The sequence below is a fragment of the Hyposmocoma kahamanoa genome, unplaced genomic scaffold (assembly GCF_003589595.1).
Source record: "Hyposmocoma kahamanoa isolate Upper Pololo Valley unplaced genomic scaffold, ASM358959v1 94769, whole genome shotgun sequence".
Classification (NCBI taxonomy): domain Eukaryota; kingdom Metazoa; phylum Arthropoda; class Insecta; order Lepidoptera; family Cosmopterigidae; genus Hyposmocoma; species Hyposmocoma kahamanoa.
This window is the reverse complement of record NW_020654950.1, coordinates 1-20533: the sequence shown is the minus strand read 5'-3', so window position 1 is coordinate 20533 and position 20533 is coordinate 1. Positions and strand designations below refer to the sequence as shown.

The following is a 20533-nucleotide window of genomic DNA, read 5'->3' as shown; positions in this document are numbered from 1 at the left end:
CGACTAAAAAACCTTTTATTGGATATTGAATTGTACAGTGTCGATGATTTTCTTTTGAAACAATTTTAATTTTATTTTATTCGACAAGCAGTAGTTATACTACTTTATTTTATATTCATTGTTATTATTATAATTTTATTACTGACGATCATAGTTATCCCTTGACATTGTATTTCCAATTGTAATATTGTGACATTGATAACATGAAATAAACGATTCTATTCTATTCTATTCTATTCTATTAGGAATAGAGGCGTTCATTTTGAGTAGTAATTGCTTGTAGTTGTTGGTTAGTGTCCACTTATCACTACGAAAACTTTTAAAAGATTAGTTAATTCTTTAAACTTTTATTTTGTCTCCAAACTTATGGTACACGAAGTATAGTATTAAATACCTATTAATAATATTTGGTAACATAATAATGGTATTACGTATTATCTTCAATTACTTCTCGGCAACAAATTTATTTCGTAATGAGTCACGTTCTTTGATTGCAAATGCAAAAGGGCTTCAAAAAATCACAACACGTTAAAACTAATAAAAACTCGCTTTGACTTTGGCGACTTCCATGGTCTATCACAGTGATTCCCAAAGTGGTCCAGGTGGACCCCCAGGGGTCCACGGGAGACTTGCTGGGGGTCTACGTAGGCGTGAACAAAAAATGGGGGTCCATAAGATGTTAATGGGGGTCCACGAAAAATTATCTGCTTTTGATAGTAAGGAGCAAAAATGTAAGCATAGTTTTATAAGGGCCTACCTACATTGTTTTAAGTACATAACTAAGCAGATAATATTTTAATAAGGCAAGCGACTTTTACTTGTCCAAACTTGCGTATTCGATATTACGTACAATTTCGTGTACGTACATGTACAGACTTGCAAAGCGCTATCCGCCCGACAATGCTTAATGCTTGTTCAGACATGAACTTGATCACCACTATAAATACTTGATGCCAAAGGCAAACTCATTCATTTGTTTCTGGAATTTCGAAAAAAAGGTTTGAGATAATTTATATCAGTGTTTGTTAGTGCCGGAGAAAAGTAAGTAAATACCTTTTTTTTTGTTATAGTACTTATGTATTTTGTTTACGTGTACTAGTCGGTTGATCACAACTGCTTGTATAGATAGGTAACTTAGGAACTTGCAGATATTTTAATTGTCCTCTTTCGATTTGAAGACAAACACAGCACGTTTTATTCAATTGTTTTTTCGCGAGAGAAGCACTGCCTCTCTAAAAATGCCGAATAAGCAATAGCAATTAATTTTTCAATTTTTCTTGCAAATAACTACTAATTTTATGAAACAGTATAAAAAAGTCACGTTTTAACAATGAAGGCGCAGACAAAAAATACGCAAATACATCATTGATTTGATGAAATGTTAGTTATCGTTTTTATGGACAATTTTGGGATTTCGACTTTTATTTTTTCCTACACAAATATGATCAGTATTCGATACTGAGTACACCCATTTTTATTTGTACTATTAAAAATTAGTGGTAATTTAGGTACTTTAAAATTGATACCGTTTTGTGAAAACGTCTGTATTTGTCTTAGCGGTTATTAGTTGGCCCCTTAACAAGCCGTAATTCTATTTCTGCGTGCTGACAAAGGCTGCGGTGTGATACCTATATTCAGAAAAAAACTTGGTTACTAAAACATTCTTTTTTACAGGTAAGGTAACTGACACGAAACATGGCTACAGCAAAGAAAAAATGTCGACAATATAGTGTCGATTATTTGAAATATGGTTTTGTTCCATCAGAGGCAGATAAACAATTGCCCATGTGCCTATTATGCAACAACGTTTTGAGCAATGACTCTATGAAACCATCAAAGCTCGAAGATCATCTAAAAAGGTGTCATACTGACAAAATAGGTAAAGATTTAAAATATTTTCAAACATTGAAGGAAAAATATGAAAAGAGACCCACCATGCACAGTATGTTCGCTTCAACATCTCAAAGTAACGATGACGGCTTGCGGGCATCTTACAATATCTCATTACTTATAGCAAAATCTGGAAAACCGCACACTATCGGAGAACAATTAATTTTACCCGCTGTTGAAGAGGTTTTAAAAACTGTTTTGCACAAATCTCCATTTGACGTACTAAAAAGAATTCCATTAAGTAACAATACTGTTCAAAGACGCATTGATGAAATGAGCTCTGATATCGAAAGTTTTTTGTGCGATCATCTGCAAAAAACTCATTTTTCTATACAACTGGACGAGTCAACGTTACCCGGTAATGATGCATTATTATTGGCATATGTCCGATTTATTATGGAGGAAGAATTTCACGAAGAATTGCTATTTGCCAGAACTTTAGAGACTGACACTAAAGGCGAATCAATATTTAATGTTCTGAGTAATTTTTTTACGGAAAAATCGATTCCATTTACAAACATTATTTCAGTGGCAACAGACGGAGCTCCTGCAATGGTCGGGCGATATCGTGGGTTTATAAGTCATCTCAAAAGAATTATACCAGGACTTACAGCTATTCATTGCGTAATCCACCGACAACATCTTGTGGCAAAACATTTAAGTGACAGGTTGAACCGATCTCTTCATTTTGTAATAAAAGCTGTCAACAAAATTAGAAGCAATGCATTGAATACGCGTTTATTTGCTCAATTGTGCGATGAAAATGATGAAGACTTCCAACGACTGCTCTTACATACTGAAGTACGCTGGTTGTCGAAAGGCGCATGCTTAACGAGATTTTACTCTGTTTTCGATTCCGTATTAGAGTTCCTAGAAAGTAGAGATCCAGATTTAAAAGAAAACTTGATCAAATTCAAAGCAGACATTGCGTATTTGACAGATTTGTTTAAAAAATTTAATGACATCAACTTGCAGTTACAAGGGGACAGCCTGAATTTAATAAAAACAAAGGGAATAATTTCGGCTTTTCTTGGGAAATTGAAATTTATGAAGCAAAACATTAGTCGGCGGGAATTCTCTCAATTTCCAAACTTGTCGCAGGTAGAATGTATTGATGAGGATATCCATACCTACAGTCAACATTTAAGTGCCCTGCATGATGACTTTAAAACCAGGTTTGAAGATATGCTGACGATGGATATACCACCATGGATCATAAATCCATTTGAATTTGATGAAACGGAAGTGGCCAATGTTGTATTACAAGAGGAGCTGCTCGAGATAAGCACCAATGAGGAGCTGAAGGTGAAATTTAGAAAAGGCTACCAAACATTTTGGCTGCAAGCAGAAATACCCGAAAAATATCCTGGACTGTGGGAAATCGCAAAGAAATTTTTAATAGCTTTTCCCTCGTCATACCTTGTCGAAAGGAGTTTTAGTGCCGTTACAAACCTCTTAACAAAAAAAAGGAGCAAATTAAACATCACAGAGCGGGGGGATTTGCGATTATTCCTCACAAAAATAAAGCCAAACATTGATCTTTTGCTGACACTTCGTCAAATACATCCTTCCCATTAATTAAAATTATAACCTGAACCTATATTACCTTATTATTTTTTCTTGTAATTCTATTCTTTTAATAAATAAAATGTTATAAAATGTACCATTTTTCGTTTTTATTTTACCTATCTGAATATAGGGACAGAACTCAAAAACGACACAATTTTTATTTTTTGGCGACTTTAAGAATGTGGTAGAAATGTAGCAGCAGGGGGTCCACAGACACAAGTAAAATTTTGAAAGTGGTCCACGAGAATAATAAGTTTGGGAACTACTGGTCTATCAGTTACCACTGTGGACGCTAGATAAAGGGGTGCGTCCCAAGTGCGATTCCCGGTAAGACCGAGTTGGGAAAAGCACTTTTTCAAACTGGTTACGGTCTGGATTGAATTTGTTAATGTTAGTAAAGTTAATTTTGTTGCGATACTAATAATAATGATCAAAGAACGAAACATTTACGTTTCAAATCAAATTATAATGTTGATTTTGGGATTTATGAAAAAATTTATTCTTGTAAGTGCATATGGAAAAAATACATAAAAATTAATTATCTTTCAATGTACATCTTTTGAAATTGTAACGGCTCCGTCCTTGTGATGGTGTCCTCTGCGAAAACATCACTGATCGTTGACCGGTAAGACTCTATTTACGGGTGTAAGTGTCGGCCCAGAGCATGAGAAATGTAGCAAGAATTTAATTTGAAAGGCGCCAGAAAATCCTCTCGATAATCGAATGACGCGTTCGAATGAAACATTTTACTACAATTTATTTTGTCACCGTTACAAATTTTGTATTTTTATTTTTACTACGTACTTATTTGGGTACGTATTCCGAGACTCTTGAATTGTAGCAGGATGGACAATCGGGGTAAAGTTAAATATATTAATAATATATATTACCAAATATATATTACCAGATTCCGAGATCAGAGATAATGAGGCACCAAAGCTCTCGTAACACTTTTTCACATTACTGGACTTTGATACTGCATTTCAATATACAAAAAAACCTTTTTGTGGGTGTTAAAAATGTGGAATCCGATTAATTGTCATTGACATTGTGTGTTGTGTGTGTAGCAAAGGTTTTGGATCATATCGACGAGGTTTTCTGCGAGGTTACCTACCTCCGTGGTCGAACGGTTACCATGCCACGCAAAGGTCCCAGGTTCGATTCCCGGGCCGGGATAAATATTTCTATGGCCTACATTTATTTATTTCGTGAGTTTGGGTGTAACACAGGGATTCCCTAGTGCGGGGCTATGTTAAGTAGTGCGTTATTAAAAAAAATAATTATTATAAAATAATCTCAGTACAAAGTACGAAAAAACCGACCTCAAAAGTTACCCTTAGAGTGGAATACTTTCTTCAAATTTAAATGGGACGTCTAAGGTGCCCTCTGTCTAACAAAAAAAAAATACGTACACAAAAAAACATACAGTCGAATTGAGAACCTCCTCCTTTTTTTGAAGTCGGTTAAAAATAAATTAAATTTATAAGACCGTAAAATCAACCTCGAACCATCATTCGACAAATCTACATTAGTACGAAATGAAATGAAGGTCGATTTTAATTTACGAAATGTTGTTTACTTAACACATGGTGTTTTGTAGTACAAAATGCTTAACAGAATTTGATTCTCTAATACCGGTCGGTCTACAAAAAACGAAGATCCAAGGACCAGAGAAATAAAAAAATCCACAAACACGCATGTTCATTTGAGTAATAATGAATAATAATTGTTTCATCATCGGTGACCGTCTGTTGGGAGTTCTTTAATGAACAGGCAACATGACTTTTGTACAGAAAATCCTAAGTTGAACGGATACAGAGAACAGTGAACAGACGGCAACCAAGGCCCACAGCTAAAGGGAAGCATCCTGAAGTTTAAGGCAACCGGCATTCATGAATTACGTAAAAGGAATAACAATAAAATCGGTACAGAATAAAAAAATATTCTATATAACTGCCGTCCACTACAACTTACAAATGGTCAAATAACCATTTTAAATAGCAAAAAAATAGAGCACAAAATTCACTTTTAAACAGTTAAAATTTACATATATCGCAAAAAAATATTTTGTCACTTAGCCGGGCTTTAGTTAGCGGACGGCAGGTAAACTGTGTTTATGCCGTTATACAGATGTAATGGAAGAAGGATGTAATCCCCTTTTAATCACCGGGCGTTTACAAGGTTTCACTACTTTTACCATTGTTACTTTCGCCAGACATAAGCGTCCGCCCGCATATGCATCCGTAATATCCTGCGATGTTCCACTCTTTGATGGGAATTTTCAATTTACTGTACAGATTGAGGATGAAACTCGTTATCATGCAATAATAAGCATTCAAGTAGAAGATATTTACGTAACTAGGAATGAAGTATCAAGTAGAAGACATTTACGTAACTAGGAATGAAGTACGTTAACAACGTAGCTAGTTGTGATCCTACTTTCTACATACGTAAAGAGAACACGTTACTATATGCAGAAATGCATCCTGGTACAATCTTACTACTATTGTCGTAACTTTTTTATTATGAAAATTATCTTCCTTAATTACCGCTGATACCTGGATGCTAGAACTTTCAAATTGAATATTAGACAAAAGAATGTAGTTTTATTCTTTATCGTCATCATTTCAGCCAAAACACGTGCCCTGCTGAACATAGTCCTCTCCCAAAGAATGTGACAACGACCTGTTCTGTGCCGCTTGCATCCAGCGGATTCCTTTACCTGATTCGTCCACCTTGTCCGCACACGCTGCGTCTTCTGGTACGCGGTCGCCACTCGAGAATCTTCGGCCCTATCGGCCATCTGTTCTGCGAGTAGGTTGCCCTGCCTACAAACGCTTAAGTTTTGCTATTCTTTGGGCTATGTCGGTCGGTTACTCTGGTTCCCTTGAGAATATCATTACTAATTCGATCTCGCAACGATACTCTGAGCATAGCTCTCTCCATTGCCCTTTAGTGACCGTGAGCCTCTTTTATGAGATACATAGTGGCCACGTCTCAGTGCCGTAAGACGAATTTTGTCTTGAAAACTGTGGTATTTGAGTTTTATTTATCTGATTGGTTGAGATGCATCGAGACAAGTCATTAGGAGTCTATTATTGAATATTTAGAATATGTTTTTTAAGTGGTGGGGTATGCGAGCTGGTAATACGCGAAAGATTTCAGGCAAGCCGGTGGGAATCGAGTCACATGGACTCCTCGCCACTTGTGGGTAGTCGAAATTTTGATTCTTCGTCAACCTTATTATACACACTACTGCTAAGCACGGGTTTCCTTTAAGAAGGGCGTCCAGATCATAGTCGGTCACGCTGGCTCTGACTTCACATCTTTCCTAAGCCTGTGAACTTTTTACAAAGTGTAGGTTTCATCGCAATGTTTTTCTTCACCGTTACCGGGAGGTACTGTTTCTAAACGTACACAATGTAACTTAGAAATTAAAGTCTTAGGTACATACCACTACAGGAATTCTAAACGTCGACCACAGAAAGATGTTCTTGAAACTTCTTTTTTTTTTGCAAATGACACCCAAATTCACGAGACAAATAAATATATGCCAAACAAATTGTTTTTTGCGTCCTGAGAAATATCCATAACAAAGAATTGTTAAAAGTCGAAAGAGGCAACTGCTGGAAATTTAATATTACTCAGTTTTTCAGATAAAAGAGCTTTGCAGACCGATCGATCTTACTAATAGGTATTTCACGGATATAAAGGCTTCTTGCTTTACTTATTTTTTAGTATTGTAAAAATAGAATATGGCCTTAAACAAATTCAGGTGTTTTTCAATTTACAATATTCATGAATTAAGGAAGGGAAAATAATCTTAGACAATTAGAAGATCGCCTCGATGATCATAGCCTAGTCGGAATGCTGAATTTGCCGTTTTACTTTAAATGTTTTTAAACTGTGTTCAAAAAATACAAATTGATTTCTTATCGAGTTCTTGAGTTTTTTTCCGGATTCAGAATCGCATCAATTTTTTTTTATGCTAATCAAATTTTCGGCTTCTTCAAGTTCTATATTCACAGTGATTAAAATAATGCAGTACAGTCATCCTACTACAGTAAGTGCTTATTCTTTCGTTCCAGGAAGTCCGATATATATTCCGTGCTACAGAAATTGGTGAATATCAAATATTTTACAATAGTGCCTTTCAACAAAGTGAACTTTGTAATTATTATTTAGGGAATAAAAGTGAAATAGCGATACTTTTCGAACATCCAAAGGAGTGAAATTCTGCTATTCTAGTAGAGTAAATGGATGACGTCGCTAAATAATGACTAACAACATGTTGGACCTGGTGCATGCGTATCCATAGAGTATCGTGTAAAACATTATAATTTCAGAATTGTAAAAACCACGTTTTCATTACAATTTTTCGGTTGCATCAAATGGCCTTAAAATTACAAAATATGTGTGTGTAAATGTTATTCTAAAGGCCTTATTTGTATACCTCGGGAGAACGTTGACGGGGTGAGTATACGCTTGTAAAAATGTTTGTATTTTATAAACATTTAATTATATCAATCGAATAGCCAACATTATGTAGGTAAGTAAAGCGCAGGTCACACCGCGAACGAAGCTAGCTACCTTAGCTTAGCTTACGTAGTTGCATGAAAAGCTAAGTTAAGAAAATACTACTAGTAGGAAGTAGTGACTATGGATACGTGCGGGGATGAAGGGCGGAAGAAGGGCGACATATTATACATAGCTAGCCGCATCGTCGGGTTAGTTTAGTTAGCTCGGTTTGTAACACTTTTTTGTATAGATCTCATCAATTCAAAACAAAAACAAAATTTTTGTTGTCTCCTTCGTATTTTTCACCATTCATGTACAATGTCACTGACATTGTAGTTGAGAAATAATTAGTAAATTATTTAAAACCCAATGGTGTTGGTGTAATCTATTTAATTAAACCATTCCATATTTATTCCTTGTTGTGAACGATTTTTCTATAAAATCAATATCGTGAATGGGTACCTTTTAGTTTGACATATTTTTGAAAACACCAACGCTGGCAAATTTTTTGTAATGATAACGCAGATTACTAGTGCTAAGATAAGACTTGGTAGCTTCATCAGGATGAATAGGTAGATTGTCTGTGCTGAACTTAAATAAAGCTTATTTCTACTAGAAACTTGTTATAGTTGTGTGAAGACGCTCTTTTTTCTCCTTGATTATAAACTTTACACGCAGCATCGGGTCAACCAGAACTCACGCTCAACAAGTCTCTAAGGGTCATATTCTAGAACTCTACTCAATGCTGCTTGAGCAGATTTGTGTATAATTTCAAGCACTGGAAATACGACCCTAATGGTAAGGAATTGAGTATAATTTTCAGTTTTATACTCAAGTCCTGACTTGAACATTGAGTAGAGTTCTGGAATACGACCCTAAGTCTCTGTGAACCGAAGGATGAAAATATACCCCGGCTACATGAGCTAAGCTAAGTTAGGTAGCTTCGTTCGCGGTGTGGTCTGCGCTTTAAGCTAGCTAAAAACGGCTTACCTCCTACACAAATTGATAAGAGGATAATACCAAAGAAGCAAGAGAGCTTAATGAGTTTAAATCTCATTAATTTGATGCTGGCGGAAAGGTTTGTTAATTTTTTCACTTTATTTGAAATTGGCTAAAAAATATCGAATAATTATTCGACTTTGTTTCATTTATACAGTGAGTGAATATAAGGCCTTCACGTCATCTGTATCTTATACAAAAAAACCAGAAGACGAATTCTGTAAATCAAAAACATAAAAACAGTTTTAATGCGCTGTTGTGCTGATACAACTAACGCAAAACATGTGTTTTTGCTTTACGTATTATAGAAAAGTACTAAAGTAGTAAACAAATGACTTATCGTAGACGTGGAATATGTGCCAATGGTGTGGATAATTAGATAGCGCTACGAATGAGAAAATCGAACCCAGATAGTGGCCAATTGAATAGAGGTGCGATATGTCATTATTCTGTTTGTGAAAGGAGCGCGATTGACCAGCGACCGAGTCTCTACGAAATGCAAGCATTCTACGGTAAAATATTTGTCGAAAATGGTTTAGGGAAATGCGGGTTCGGTAAAGCGGTCTTCACTTTTCATCGACCAAGACCATCATATTGAAATCATTGCAAATCTATTTCCGTTGTTTTCAAAATACAAAGCAGCGAACATTAAAAAGTCAATAAAGACAAAATCTGTCTACCTACTACTTGTCTAACGAGTTCAAACTCGGTAGGTCCACCTTTTTTTTATGACTCCAAGTGAGGGGACGAACAAGTCGTTTGCCTGGCGGTAAGCGACACGCAGTAAGCTCACATTACGGTTTCGTGGTAGAAATAGTCGAGGTAGCAGTACTTCCCTGGACGAACTCTTACACAAGGAACTCTACTGCGATCTTTAATAAAGTTTAGTTCCTATGTACACCTTCCCGCTCCATCATAAGAGCCTAGTCACCATCCAAAATCCAAATTCACGTAGTCTCACCTATTCAACGAGTCCAAACACGATATTATCATCGGATTTACATAGTACAGAAAACTTCAAGACAATCGGCCAAGTGGAAGTAAAATAAATATAAATATATGGCTGAGATCTCTACACTAACTGCAAAAGGCTGTGACTGATGATTTTTAAACAGCTTAACAGATATTCATCAGAAATAGTTTCTTAGCCATGTCTCTTACTATCCCGACCAAATTAGCCTTTAAATAAAAAAAAACTTGATGCTAATATTGCTGGAAGGCCTGAAATTGTAAATAAAATATTTTTGGGACATGTAAAAGCGCATATCATTATTTATGTGGGCTGACAACAAACAAAAAAGCATGCGATAGAAGCTATGAATGTTAAACTCTCAAGTTGCGAAATATTTGAAGATTTTTTGGGTTCAATCACGTAATTATAAATATAAAATTTGTATGTTTGTATGTTATAAGAATGCAATGAATCAAGCATTATTTTTTCCAGTTTAAATCTTTCCCTGTTCATTTGAAAATATGTAAGTGTTGTAAGTAAGTGTTGTCTATCCTCTTGTAAATATTATTCCGTATGTTATTTTTATTTCTTTTTAGTATCAAATAGATAGTGCTCTTATTTAAAATATTATTACGCTATACTACTTACTCCCTGGCTCTCCATTTTCTATCATTGTGGTATGTTTAATGTTGGGCGGTTTCAATCCGTTTTGCCTGAGCCAACAAGTAGATAGGTTAGATAGTATTTTGATTTATATCTGTTTATTTTTTTATTACAACGTGTGTTCTTGACGATTTGTTTTTCCAATGCGGCTGACTTGTTACACATTAGTTGCGCATTAGATTATTTGAAGATTTGTTAATGTCCTCTCAAGAATATTTTATTAATTCAACTTTCTCTGTCTTGTAGCATTGTTATATCAATATATTATATATAGCGTTTTGTTTATTTTCTAATTGTAAGTCAATGATTTTCTATTTATATTTTAATTAGTGGCCATTAAAGGTATTCAATACGCTGCAATTGTTTTTTAGTCAATTCACAAGTACGAGAGATTACAAAATCTCGTATACCCACTAAAACTGGGCAGTACGATACGGTATTAAAAGGCATACACTTCACGTACGTGACTAACGCTGACAATCAACAAGGACAAAAACAATGACGTCCAAGTATACGTATTCACATAGACGACGCCCGGAAATTCAAATGTTTTGAGAACGCGATTTATCACCAAACAAATGGCAATCATTGACTGAGTTTTACATAATCAGAAAAGAGACGACATTAAGCCTTACAATACGATCAGCAGCAGTTGGGGTTACGCTTCCGGCCATGTTATCGTATGTGGCATAGAGACGAATTGAGCATTAAGTTGAAAGTATACAGAATTACCGTGTCGTTCTTAAAAGCTACAAATATTTACACGTAATGAAGCATTTTTCAAATGGCATTCATGGCAATTATTTCGATTTGATTAACGTGGGGTTTCATAAGTTAGCACGAATTCCAAAACATAGTCCAAAATTGTTCACTTTGGGAATAGTAATCGATATGAGCTCTACAAGATCCAATATGGTGGACTTATCGTAAAACTGCCTTCATTGCTACTCCTTAACATGTACCTGTCAAATGCGTCAAACTTCGCCAACAAGAGGTATTTTTCTTTAAAAAAGTAAACTTCAGTGATGTAATAAACGAATACTTTAAATGTCAGTGCTCTGGTTTCGGGATGATAACACACAAGCCATCCTACCCAACAGTTAACACAGTTCGGGCTCTAACGGTCTCACGTTATTAGTCCTAAGTTTATTTATGAAATAAAACAATATTGTTATATAAGTCTAAAGCGTGAGTGGCAATAATTGTCATTTTTCCGACTTCCAATGCATTAACTAAAGTTTTTAAGGTGGGTGCTAAATTTAACTAACATCACAGGAAACATTGCTCCAAAGCTTGAATTTAAATAGATAATCGTACAAATGGAATGTGGATTTAATACATGATAGTGTGATGTAGATTTTTGAGATTTTTCTGTACAACAAGCTTCAGCAAAAATAGCAATTTTCGAACAATTCTGTAAATCATGGGCCAAGTTGTCGCCTTTGCGATGGCTCTACAATGAGTGAATCATACGAGCTTAACTATCCTCTAGGATCGAGTTCTTGGAATATTTCTCGCTCGGTGACAAGTGAGCCGTAAAAATCCGTCCGTGCAGTGTCAATGGAGAATAAGTACAGGGATCGGAAAGCATTTCAAAAGGAGAGAGATTCCATTCGACGTACGAATACATGGCTCACAGGAAATTGAGTACAGGACTAATTTTATTGATAAAATAGGATTGGACTGGACTTCTTGATCATTCCATTTTTAAACCTTCAGATTTGTTACAAGTCTATTCTTCTGTAGTGACAACATGCAATTTATACATTGACTTACAAATAAATGGACGACGGGTCTAATACAAAAACCACGAAAAAAATGTCCCAAGTCAACCTATTCGAAATTTAAATTGTTATGTCATCGCAGTATCGCGCTGTCCGTAGAACAAATGAAGACTAAAGCGGAGTGTCGCGCTCTGTATACGATTTTACAAGTGCGGACACTTTTTAGCGCTGACCCGACGTCCATATAATTGTAAGTCAATGAATTTATATCATAAAAAATGTAGTCTTATACCTATATCGCAAATGAAATCAAACGGTGAATATTTAGGTAATAAATACTGAATGAATCTTTTTGCCAATAATGGGAATATTTTTAGTTATCTACTTATAAACGGGAATACAAATTTATTGGTTCCATTCAGTACTTTTTGAACTTTCAAATCGTATTTTCTCAGGTCCATCATTTTTTAGTTACGACAATATTTGGTTTCATGTGCGATACAGCGTTATGGCACGTTGAGAGAAACGGTTTTTTCTTTGGTACCGCGCCATAATAGACATCCGACTCTAATCTAAACTAAGTTGCAATTATACATAAATGAATGAAATACATGAACGGCGACAGTACGGAAATTCCCATGAATCCTAATCGGGAAGCAAATTAAATGTTTAGAAAATTGCAATGTATACAAGAAATGTTATTTGTCGACCTCGACATGGAAAAGCAATTTCAAATACTAGTTCCTGAGCGTTTTTCAATACTGTTTACAAGCACGCTCTATAGGAATTCAAATAAATCTTCTTCGCAACAATACCAACGCAACGTTGAAGGAATATAATATTTTTCAATTTATTTTTATTCTTCGTCTCGAGCACTCAATGCAATCTTCATAATGATGCTTATAACGTATTTAGTAGCTATGAATGTCTCGAGAGATACTCAGAACGCTAAATCAGGGAAATAAAAACAACTTATGGAAAAGTACGAGGCATTCGTAATTGAATAGCATAAAATAAAAATATTTCTATTTGCCATATGAGGACTTTTTTAGTGTTGTAATGCTATACAATACCTGTAGTACAGTATATATATATAGTAGTGTAGTATGTTGTAAGAAGATAAACAATAACATGTCATTAGCATAATGTTTACAATTATTACTCTCTTATTTTCTATTACATTTTTGTACTATTAATTAACAATAATAGTTCTGAAACATAATTATTATTAGGAACAAACGTTCAGTACTATGATTAAAATTTTTAAAATAGATTAAGGGGCAATGGAAACGAGTTGCAGTTGAAATGGATGATGCTGTCTGTGTTTCCCGAAAAGTATTATTTAAGGCTATTTAAAACTGTAGAGGACAGACATTTTTTAGTGAAACTCCTACCATCGTTCGGTCGCACTGACGCCTAATATCAGGTGATATTGTGGCAAATAGTGTGTCAATTCTATATTAAAAAATATTAATGTTTAATTTTTGTTCGAGAGAATAATATATTTTTAAACTAAAACAATTTGAATTATATAACTGTTCAATACCCAAACAAATGCACGTAACTTTCAAATAACAACACTTGTAATAATGGTATTAGGATTATTAATAATGGCATTAGGACGATTTTTATTGACATGAAAAAATGTTTAGAATATTGTAGGCAAGAACCAATTTTGTGCATCGCACTGAAGACTAATTATTACGTTTTAACACTAGACTTCCAACTAGCATTACTATTACACAACATTACACAAAATGTTTCGCGTACCCTATCATCCGGCGCATGTGATGATATGTTGGGGGGTTTCGTATGAAGGTGTCATGCTCCATTTTTGCCAACAAGGCAAAAATGACACTTTAGAGACTGGAGTGATATACCCCTGTCTAATACTCTTTTTCACAACAAAGAAAGGATTTTCCAGCAAGACTCGGCACCGACCAAGTGCTATGGCTAAAGCGGCTCAAATTGTCCCATTAAAGAAAATAACGGAAATTTTGCCGGACTTTATCGCGACGGAAGAATGGCCTCCCTCCAATCCTGATCTTACCCACTTGACAATTTTCTGTGGATTGAATTGGAGCTCAGAGCCTGCCAAAAGTCCGACACAAACTTAGATTCTCTAAAGCGGGCTCTCATCAAAAGGAACATACCGAATCCCACTGGAGAAGATTCGAGTCGCGACCTAATACTGGCCAGAACGTCTAAGAGCTTGCATTAGAAATAGACACACGAAGTATAGGTAATATACAAATAATATAAAAATGCAAACCTGTGTAACTATTGTTCTTTTTTATATTATATCAAGGATGGGACGAACTAGTCGTGTGCCTAATGGTAAGCTACACGCCTGTCCATAACAGTTGCAGTGCCACTCAGAGCTTTAAATTGGTCTGAGGGGCACTACCACTGCGCCCGACACCCTGAGACATAATTGACAAGTCCAGTGTGCCTGTAATTTCACCAGCACCCTTACCCTTCAAAACCGGAACACAGCAATACTGACATTACTGCTTGGCGGCAAAAATAGGGAAGGTGGCAGTACCTTCCTGAACGCACTCTTTCACAAAGAGCTCTACTGCTACTAATGAGCTCTACTGCTACTGAGGAGTTTTGTATAAACTTTTGTAGTTTACGCTTTACGTGAGTCAAGTGTATAGAACTTGCACCACCTGAAGCTAGAGATTTTATTTAGAAGAGACATTTTTTGCACGTAATAAAAGTGATACCATAGATATTGAATACCTACATACTATCATAGGAACCAAAATATGATTCGCTTCGTATTATTACCAGAAAACCAACCATCGTTCCCGGAGGGATGGAATATGACATGACATGTCCATCGAAAAATAGCGGGACAAAGGCGCTATGTGTACTCTAGATTACTGGCCAATCAAACTGACGTGTGTCTGAATCCAGAACCTTTTAGTTTTTGTACATACAATATAATAATATGTAAGATAAACAAAATTGGTGCTTTGTAAAACTTTTATTCTTCTAAAAATCGTTGTACAGCTTGGAAAAGTACCGCGAGACTATTCATATTTTATTTTAATAAATATGACTGTTTTTATAAGTTTTTTCATTTTAACCACTTTACAAATATCTAAATATTCTGTCTTCAGGCCAAGTGCTCCCCACTCGCCCACTCAAGTGTGTTACAATGTTCTTAAAAATTATATTTTGGGAGTATTAGTAACCGTCACATCGTCGATACAAATATTTCGTAGAAAAAAGGTTGTTTTTAAGCTTTTTGCATATTTATAGCAAAGATGAAAATTAATCTGACATAACAGAATATTCTAAAACGCACGACGTTTAACATAGTCCGTTTAAGCATAGTACAAAATGTATCGAAAAAATCGCCCTCTGGCAATCTTTCCATTTGTTCATTAAAGAGGAGCAACACCTTTTTTATTCGAATTAGGTTAACTTAATTAAAAATGTTGAACATATTTTCCTGCAAACTTACTTTTACTTTTGTGGTAAGGATTACGTACTCGATAGGTAAAGACAACGAAAACTTTGCTTACCATACTGAAAAAATGCAATTTTTCTGGTTTCTCCACTTGGTTGAAATGTGCTAAATCCATAGCACATTTCAACCAAAACTTTACAAATTGATGACAAAGGACCTAGAAATGTGTAGATTTTCGAAGTTATGTAAATACCACTATGGAACTTTGTATATAGGCAGCTGTTTAAGTTTTAGGGGAATAGATACTCTTTTCTACATACTTGCTGCCCCACCAGAAACGGAACTTTTTTTATAATTTGTTAAATAGTTATCTGTCTTTGTCCTCTTCTTGGAATGTAACGTTACGGACAGATCAACATTATTCGCCAAAAAATGTATTATTGTTATATATACCGATTATTGTTCATCAAGGTTCTAAGTGATAACTATTATTATATTATCTTGATTATACTTATATATTATTTAGATAATTATAAAATTAATTAAAAATATTATAATTACGTCTTTTTATAATACACTAAACATTTTATTCGAATATTTAGTCGAAAATTAAAGAGAGAAAATTAAAAATTAGCATGAGTAAAGAAAGGGTCGGCAGACTGAAGCACATAAGTCAAAATATAAATATGTTGTTCCATGTTGTTTATGTAGTCGGAAGAAAATGAAAAGGTTGAAAAAGACGCCAGTAGAAAATGCATTGGACTTGTTTGCTTTAGTCTATCGATTTATTGATTGAAATGAATGATGTTTGTTTGTATTTATCTATACCAGCCCCCCGTAGCATGGCCACGCATGATAGTCGCGACTCACGCGATCTTCAATTTTATCGCGCGCGTCGCGACTATCATGCGTAGCCATGCTACGGGAGCAGAAGTATCAATTAACGTAAGGGACATTTTATCGAAAATGAGTTACTCGTACATATGCATATCATTGGATTCGGTAGTTCCCGGTCTATCGATTGGTATTTTTAAAATTTAGGAATGCCCAGTTGTTTAAAATATAGCATGACTCTTACATTAAAAAAAAAAAAATGGTTAGTTGTGCGTTACGTTACTAATATTTTATGTGCAAACCGTCGAGCATAATGTAAGCAGAAAGAGAAATAGAAAATTATACATAACGTAAGGCACAATTAAACATCTTTCTTTAATGTAATCGACGCGCCATATTTTAAACCACTTGGCATTCAAAATTTTTCGTTTATAGTATGAAAGAAGAGGAAAGTCTAAGAAATTTTGCGCGATACACAATCAAAATTGGAGTAGACAGTAAACATTTATAGACAGATTTAAAAATATAAAAACGTTTTTTGGCTCTCCTGAAAAACCGTGGTTTGTCCTTTATATTAATTGATACTTCTGGAGTCATTATTTGTGTTTAGTCGGCCGACCTTAGTTATAAGATAATTATCAAAGAAAGTAATTATCCTGATAACTTAGAACCTTATTGTTCGTTTATTTCAAGTGACGTTGGCGACGGGTATTATTGTATACCTACAACCTTGTTGTTCTTTGGTGTATTTGTTCCCTTGCCATTTGGAAGAACGTATCGCCGATTTTATTTTTCATTTATTTAACCTGAAAATGTACAAATGGCGGACTTAGTGTCATTAAGCATTCTCTACTAGTCAACCGGAGAGCTGAGGTTTAGAATAAATAATAAAGGTCCATAACATGGCAAACAAAAACAGGTAGGATCAAAGTTTATAAATAATTAAGAAAAATTATTTATAAATATACATACAATTAAATGAATTAAATGTTGGCACATCTTAAAAGTGTAATCGTTGCATTTGATATTCAGCGATGACCAAGACCAACCGAACGTGATGCAGATTAGCAAACCCAGCGGAAGATCTCAAAACCCGAAGGAGATCATTGCAACAAAACGGTGGATAGATGAGAAATACGAACAAATGATCTAACCGTACGCGAGATAATTCAGTAGCCGAGATTATGTGGCCCTTAGCCTGAAGAGCGGCTTTTCGGCACGATCACGCACCGATCACAATCAACGATAATAACAATCAATTTGACATCAATCAGTAAGAAGACATAGGGGGCGTACTAACACTAAGTCGAATAAGTGATTTCATAGACTTGGATCCAATCATCCAAAACTATAGTGATAAATATACAAATACAGTGGCGTTGGGAATAATGACACAATATCGGGAATTCTGAAACTATACAAAAAAAAAATTATCTCAGGGACAATTACAGAAATTATTTATTTATTTTATAGAAATAATGTTGACGTTATATTTTTGGTCAAGTGTGAGTTTTCCATAAAAAAAAGAAAAGCAACTTTTATTACGTGAATCGAATTATTTTTCATAGTAGGCAGCAGATCATTTTGACGTATTTTAATGTGTCTGTATATTCCAACCAGAGCAGGGTTATTTTATTTTCTAAATTGAGTATTAAACATAGCAAGGGTGTTTTAGGGTTGTCTTAATAAATCTGCTTAAGTTGTAAGTCAATACTTACAACTCAAATTAGAATAAAAAGAACACTTACCATGAGAGGCATCGAATGTCGAAAACCCTTTAAAATCGGGTTCCAATAGTCACTTATGAATTTAAGGCGCGATGCTCGATGTTTACACAACAGATTTAATGTGAGCAATAGGCATTTATAACACAAACACTAGTGTTGCGCTGAGTTGACTACTACGTTGACTGTACCGTACAGGTGCTATGACGAATTCGGTGGCCCGGCAATTTGCACTGCGGGCGCTACATGAGGTTTCTCTTCCATGTTCCCTATAGCAAATTGGGAAATGAATATTTCTGAATTCTACTCTGGGTGTTCAGAGTACTATCCAGGTGGGAATTCCTGCTTTGGTACGCATGGTACAAGGAATTGGCCAATTAATTCGTGTGGTTGTCTGGCACATTACATTGCTATTTGCAACTTGTGAAAGCACTAATGACAGTGATTGTGTTTTAGTGTATTATTTTGTGAATTTTGAAGCAAAAAATTTTAAAATTGCGTATAAAAAATGCAAAACAAACAGTCCAAAATCAGATAATTTTGTTCTCTTCTAGATATTTCTACTGAAATAGTAATGTTCGATTGCATATATTCCAGAATAATGTTTTGATCTCATACAGAAAAAAATGTATTTTCTTTACTTTCTCTGGGGTCAGCTTCTAATTTTTCACAATCTTAAATGAAAGCAAAAACAGTTTTTTCGTGTACCTACTCCCAACAGCAAACGCCTATCAATGCTTGTGGTTGGGTATTAATGCTGCGAGCTAGATGCTTTAGCATTCCATGAAATCCCAGTTCGGAAATTGAGCAATAGTCAATAGCGAATTCTCTATGTTTACACTGTTTTAAGAAATCAATATGGTTTAGTTTAATTTAATGGTACTAGGTCTAGATATGTTTTTACAAATATCAACGCTTTTTGATTTAAAGTTTTTGACAAATGAATCGGGTTAGAAGCTCTAAATAGTGGATTTATTAAACCGTCTCAAGTTACTATATCTAAATCATGTTATTACCACAAGGTATAAATGTTTCAAGATGTACACACGCACGCAGCACATCAAGCTACACATTGACGTATCTTGTTCCGTTGCACTGGAGGCGATTTTCGAACAAAAATGTGTAGTCAGTTGTGCCGTTGTCCGTACGTATCATCAGTCTAAAATGGTATTTGAAAATTAAATCTGAATTTATACGTGGAAGCTATTAACTGGCATGTGATTGTTTATACGGAATAACGCCTTCAAAAAGTCACCACCTTAGTTAGTACCTGTGCACGCACACGTTATGTAGTAACCCTTCTCGTATACCCTAAGGGCGGATAGGGAGGATAATATATCTATAATCAAAACTAATGAAAGATATGGGGTTGTATATAATAGACGTAAATTAATGTTTTCGAAAATGGAGTTATTCTGCAACTGCCACCATGTTCTGAAATGTAGCATACAGTGCCTCCACAATAAAGTCTTTGAACATTCATTTATCAATGTCATCAATCATCGTACGTCGCTTATCCAAGTTTCTTGTGTATCACCAATGCACAAATGAGTACTAGCCAACGTTGACGTTAATATTCGAGAAAATCCATTTAAATAATATAAATGACAAATTTATGGACAGAACATAATTACAAAAAAATATTTTTTTGTCCGATCAATCCGATAATCATAAATCTAGTCATAAGCTTAATACATACTGTAATTACATCATAGGGAACTTACATACTGAACATCTTAACTAAATTCCTAAACAAAGTTTATGATTAATAAAACAAAATGTATTTTACTGTGATGGATATTTTGAGATTTTCAACAAACGTACACTTCCATGATTCTTGGCGAAAATAAAATCTCTTCTCGATTCTCATCCTGATTATTAAAATTGAAAACATGAAAATATGACGATTTAATGGGTATAGAAATATTTCGAATTTGTTCATCATATTAAAATCATCTATATCGGTGTAGAGTGGGTGCGTTTTGGGCGTGATTGCTACTTTCTTACACGTGCCTTTGGACGCTTAACACGATGGGAAATATCAAGCGACACCTACAGAAAGCCAAGAATAGAAAATAATTTCACTCAAAAATATTAGGGGTTAAAGTATGAAATTGCCGTTTTATTGCAATAGGTTCTTTGAATTTTCATAGAATCTTCATGGTTTGAGGTTTCTGTGATTTTTTTTTTTTAATTTGAAACATTTGAATATCGACTTTCAATTGTTTTTGTTATTCAA

The 20533-nt window shown here is 34.8% G+C and overlaps 1 protein-coding gene across 1 annotated transcript; it reads left to right on the top strand.

The window, feature by feature from the left end:
* The first annotated feature begins 1386 nt into the window (after positions 1-1386).
* Positions 1387-3468, top strand: LOC113238094 (SCAN domain-containing protein 3-like). The gene has a single exon (XM_026474816.1). The coding sequence runs from the start codon at positions 1696-1698 to the stop codon at positions 3466-3468; it is 1773 nt and encodes a 590-aa protein (XP_026330601.1). The 5' UTR covers positions 1387-1695.
* The last annotated feature ends 17065 nt before the right edge of the window (positions 3469-20533 follow it).

Coding starts and splice junctions, on each gene's coding strand:
- LOC113238094 (XM_026474816.1), top strand. CDS start 1,696: ATGGCTACAGCAAAGAAAAAATGTCGACAATATAGTGTCGATTATTTG.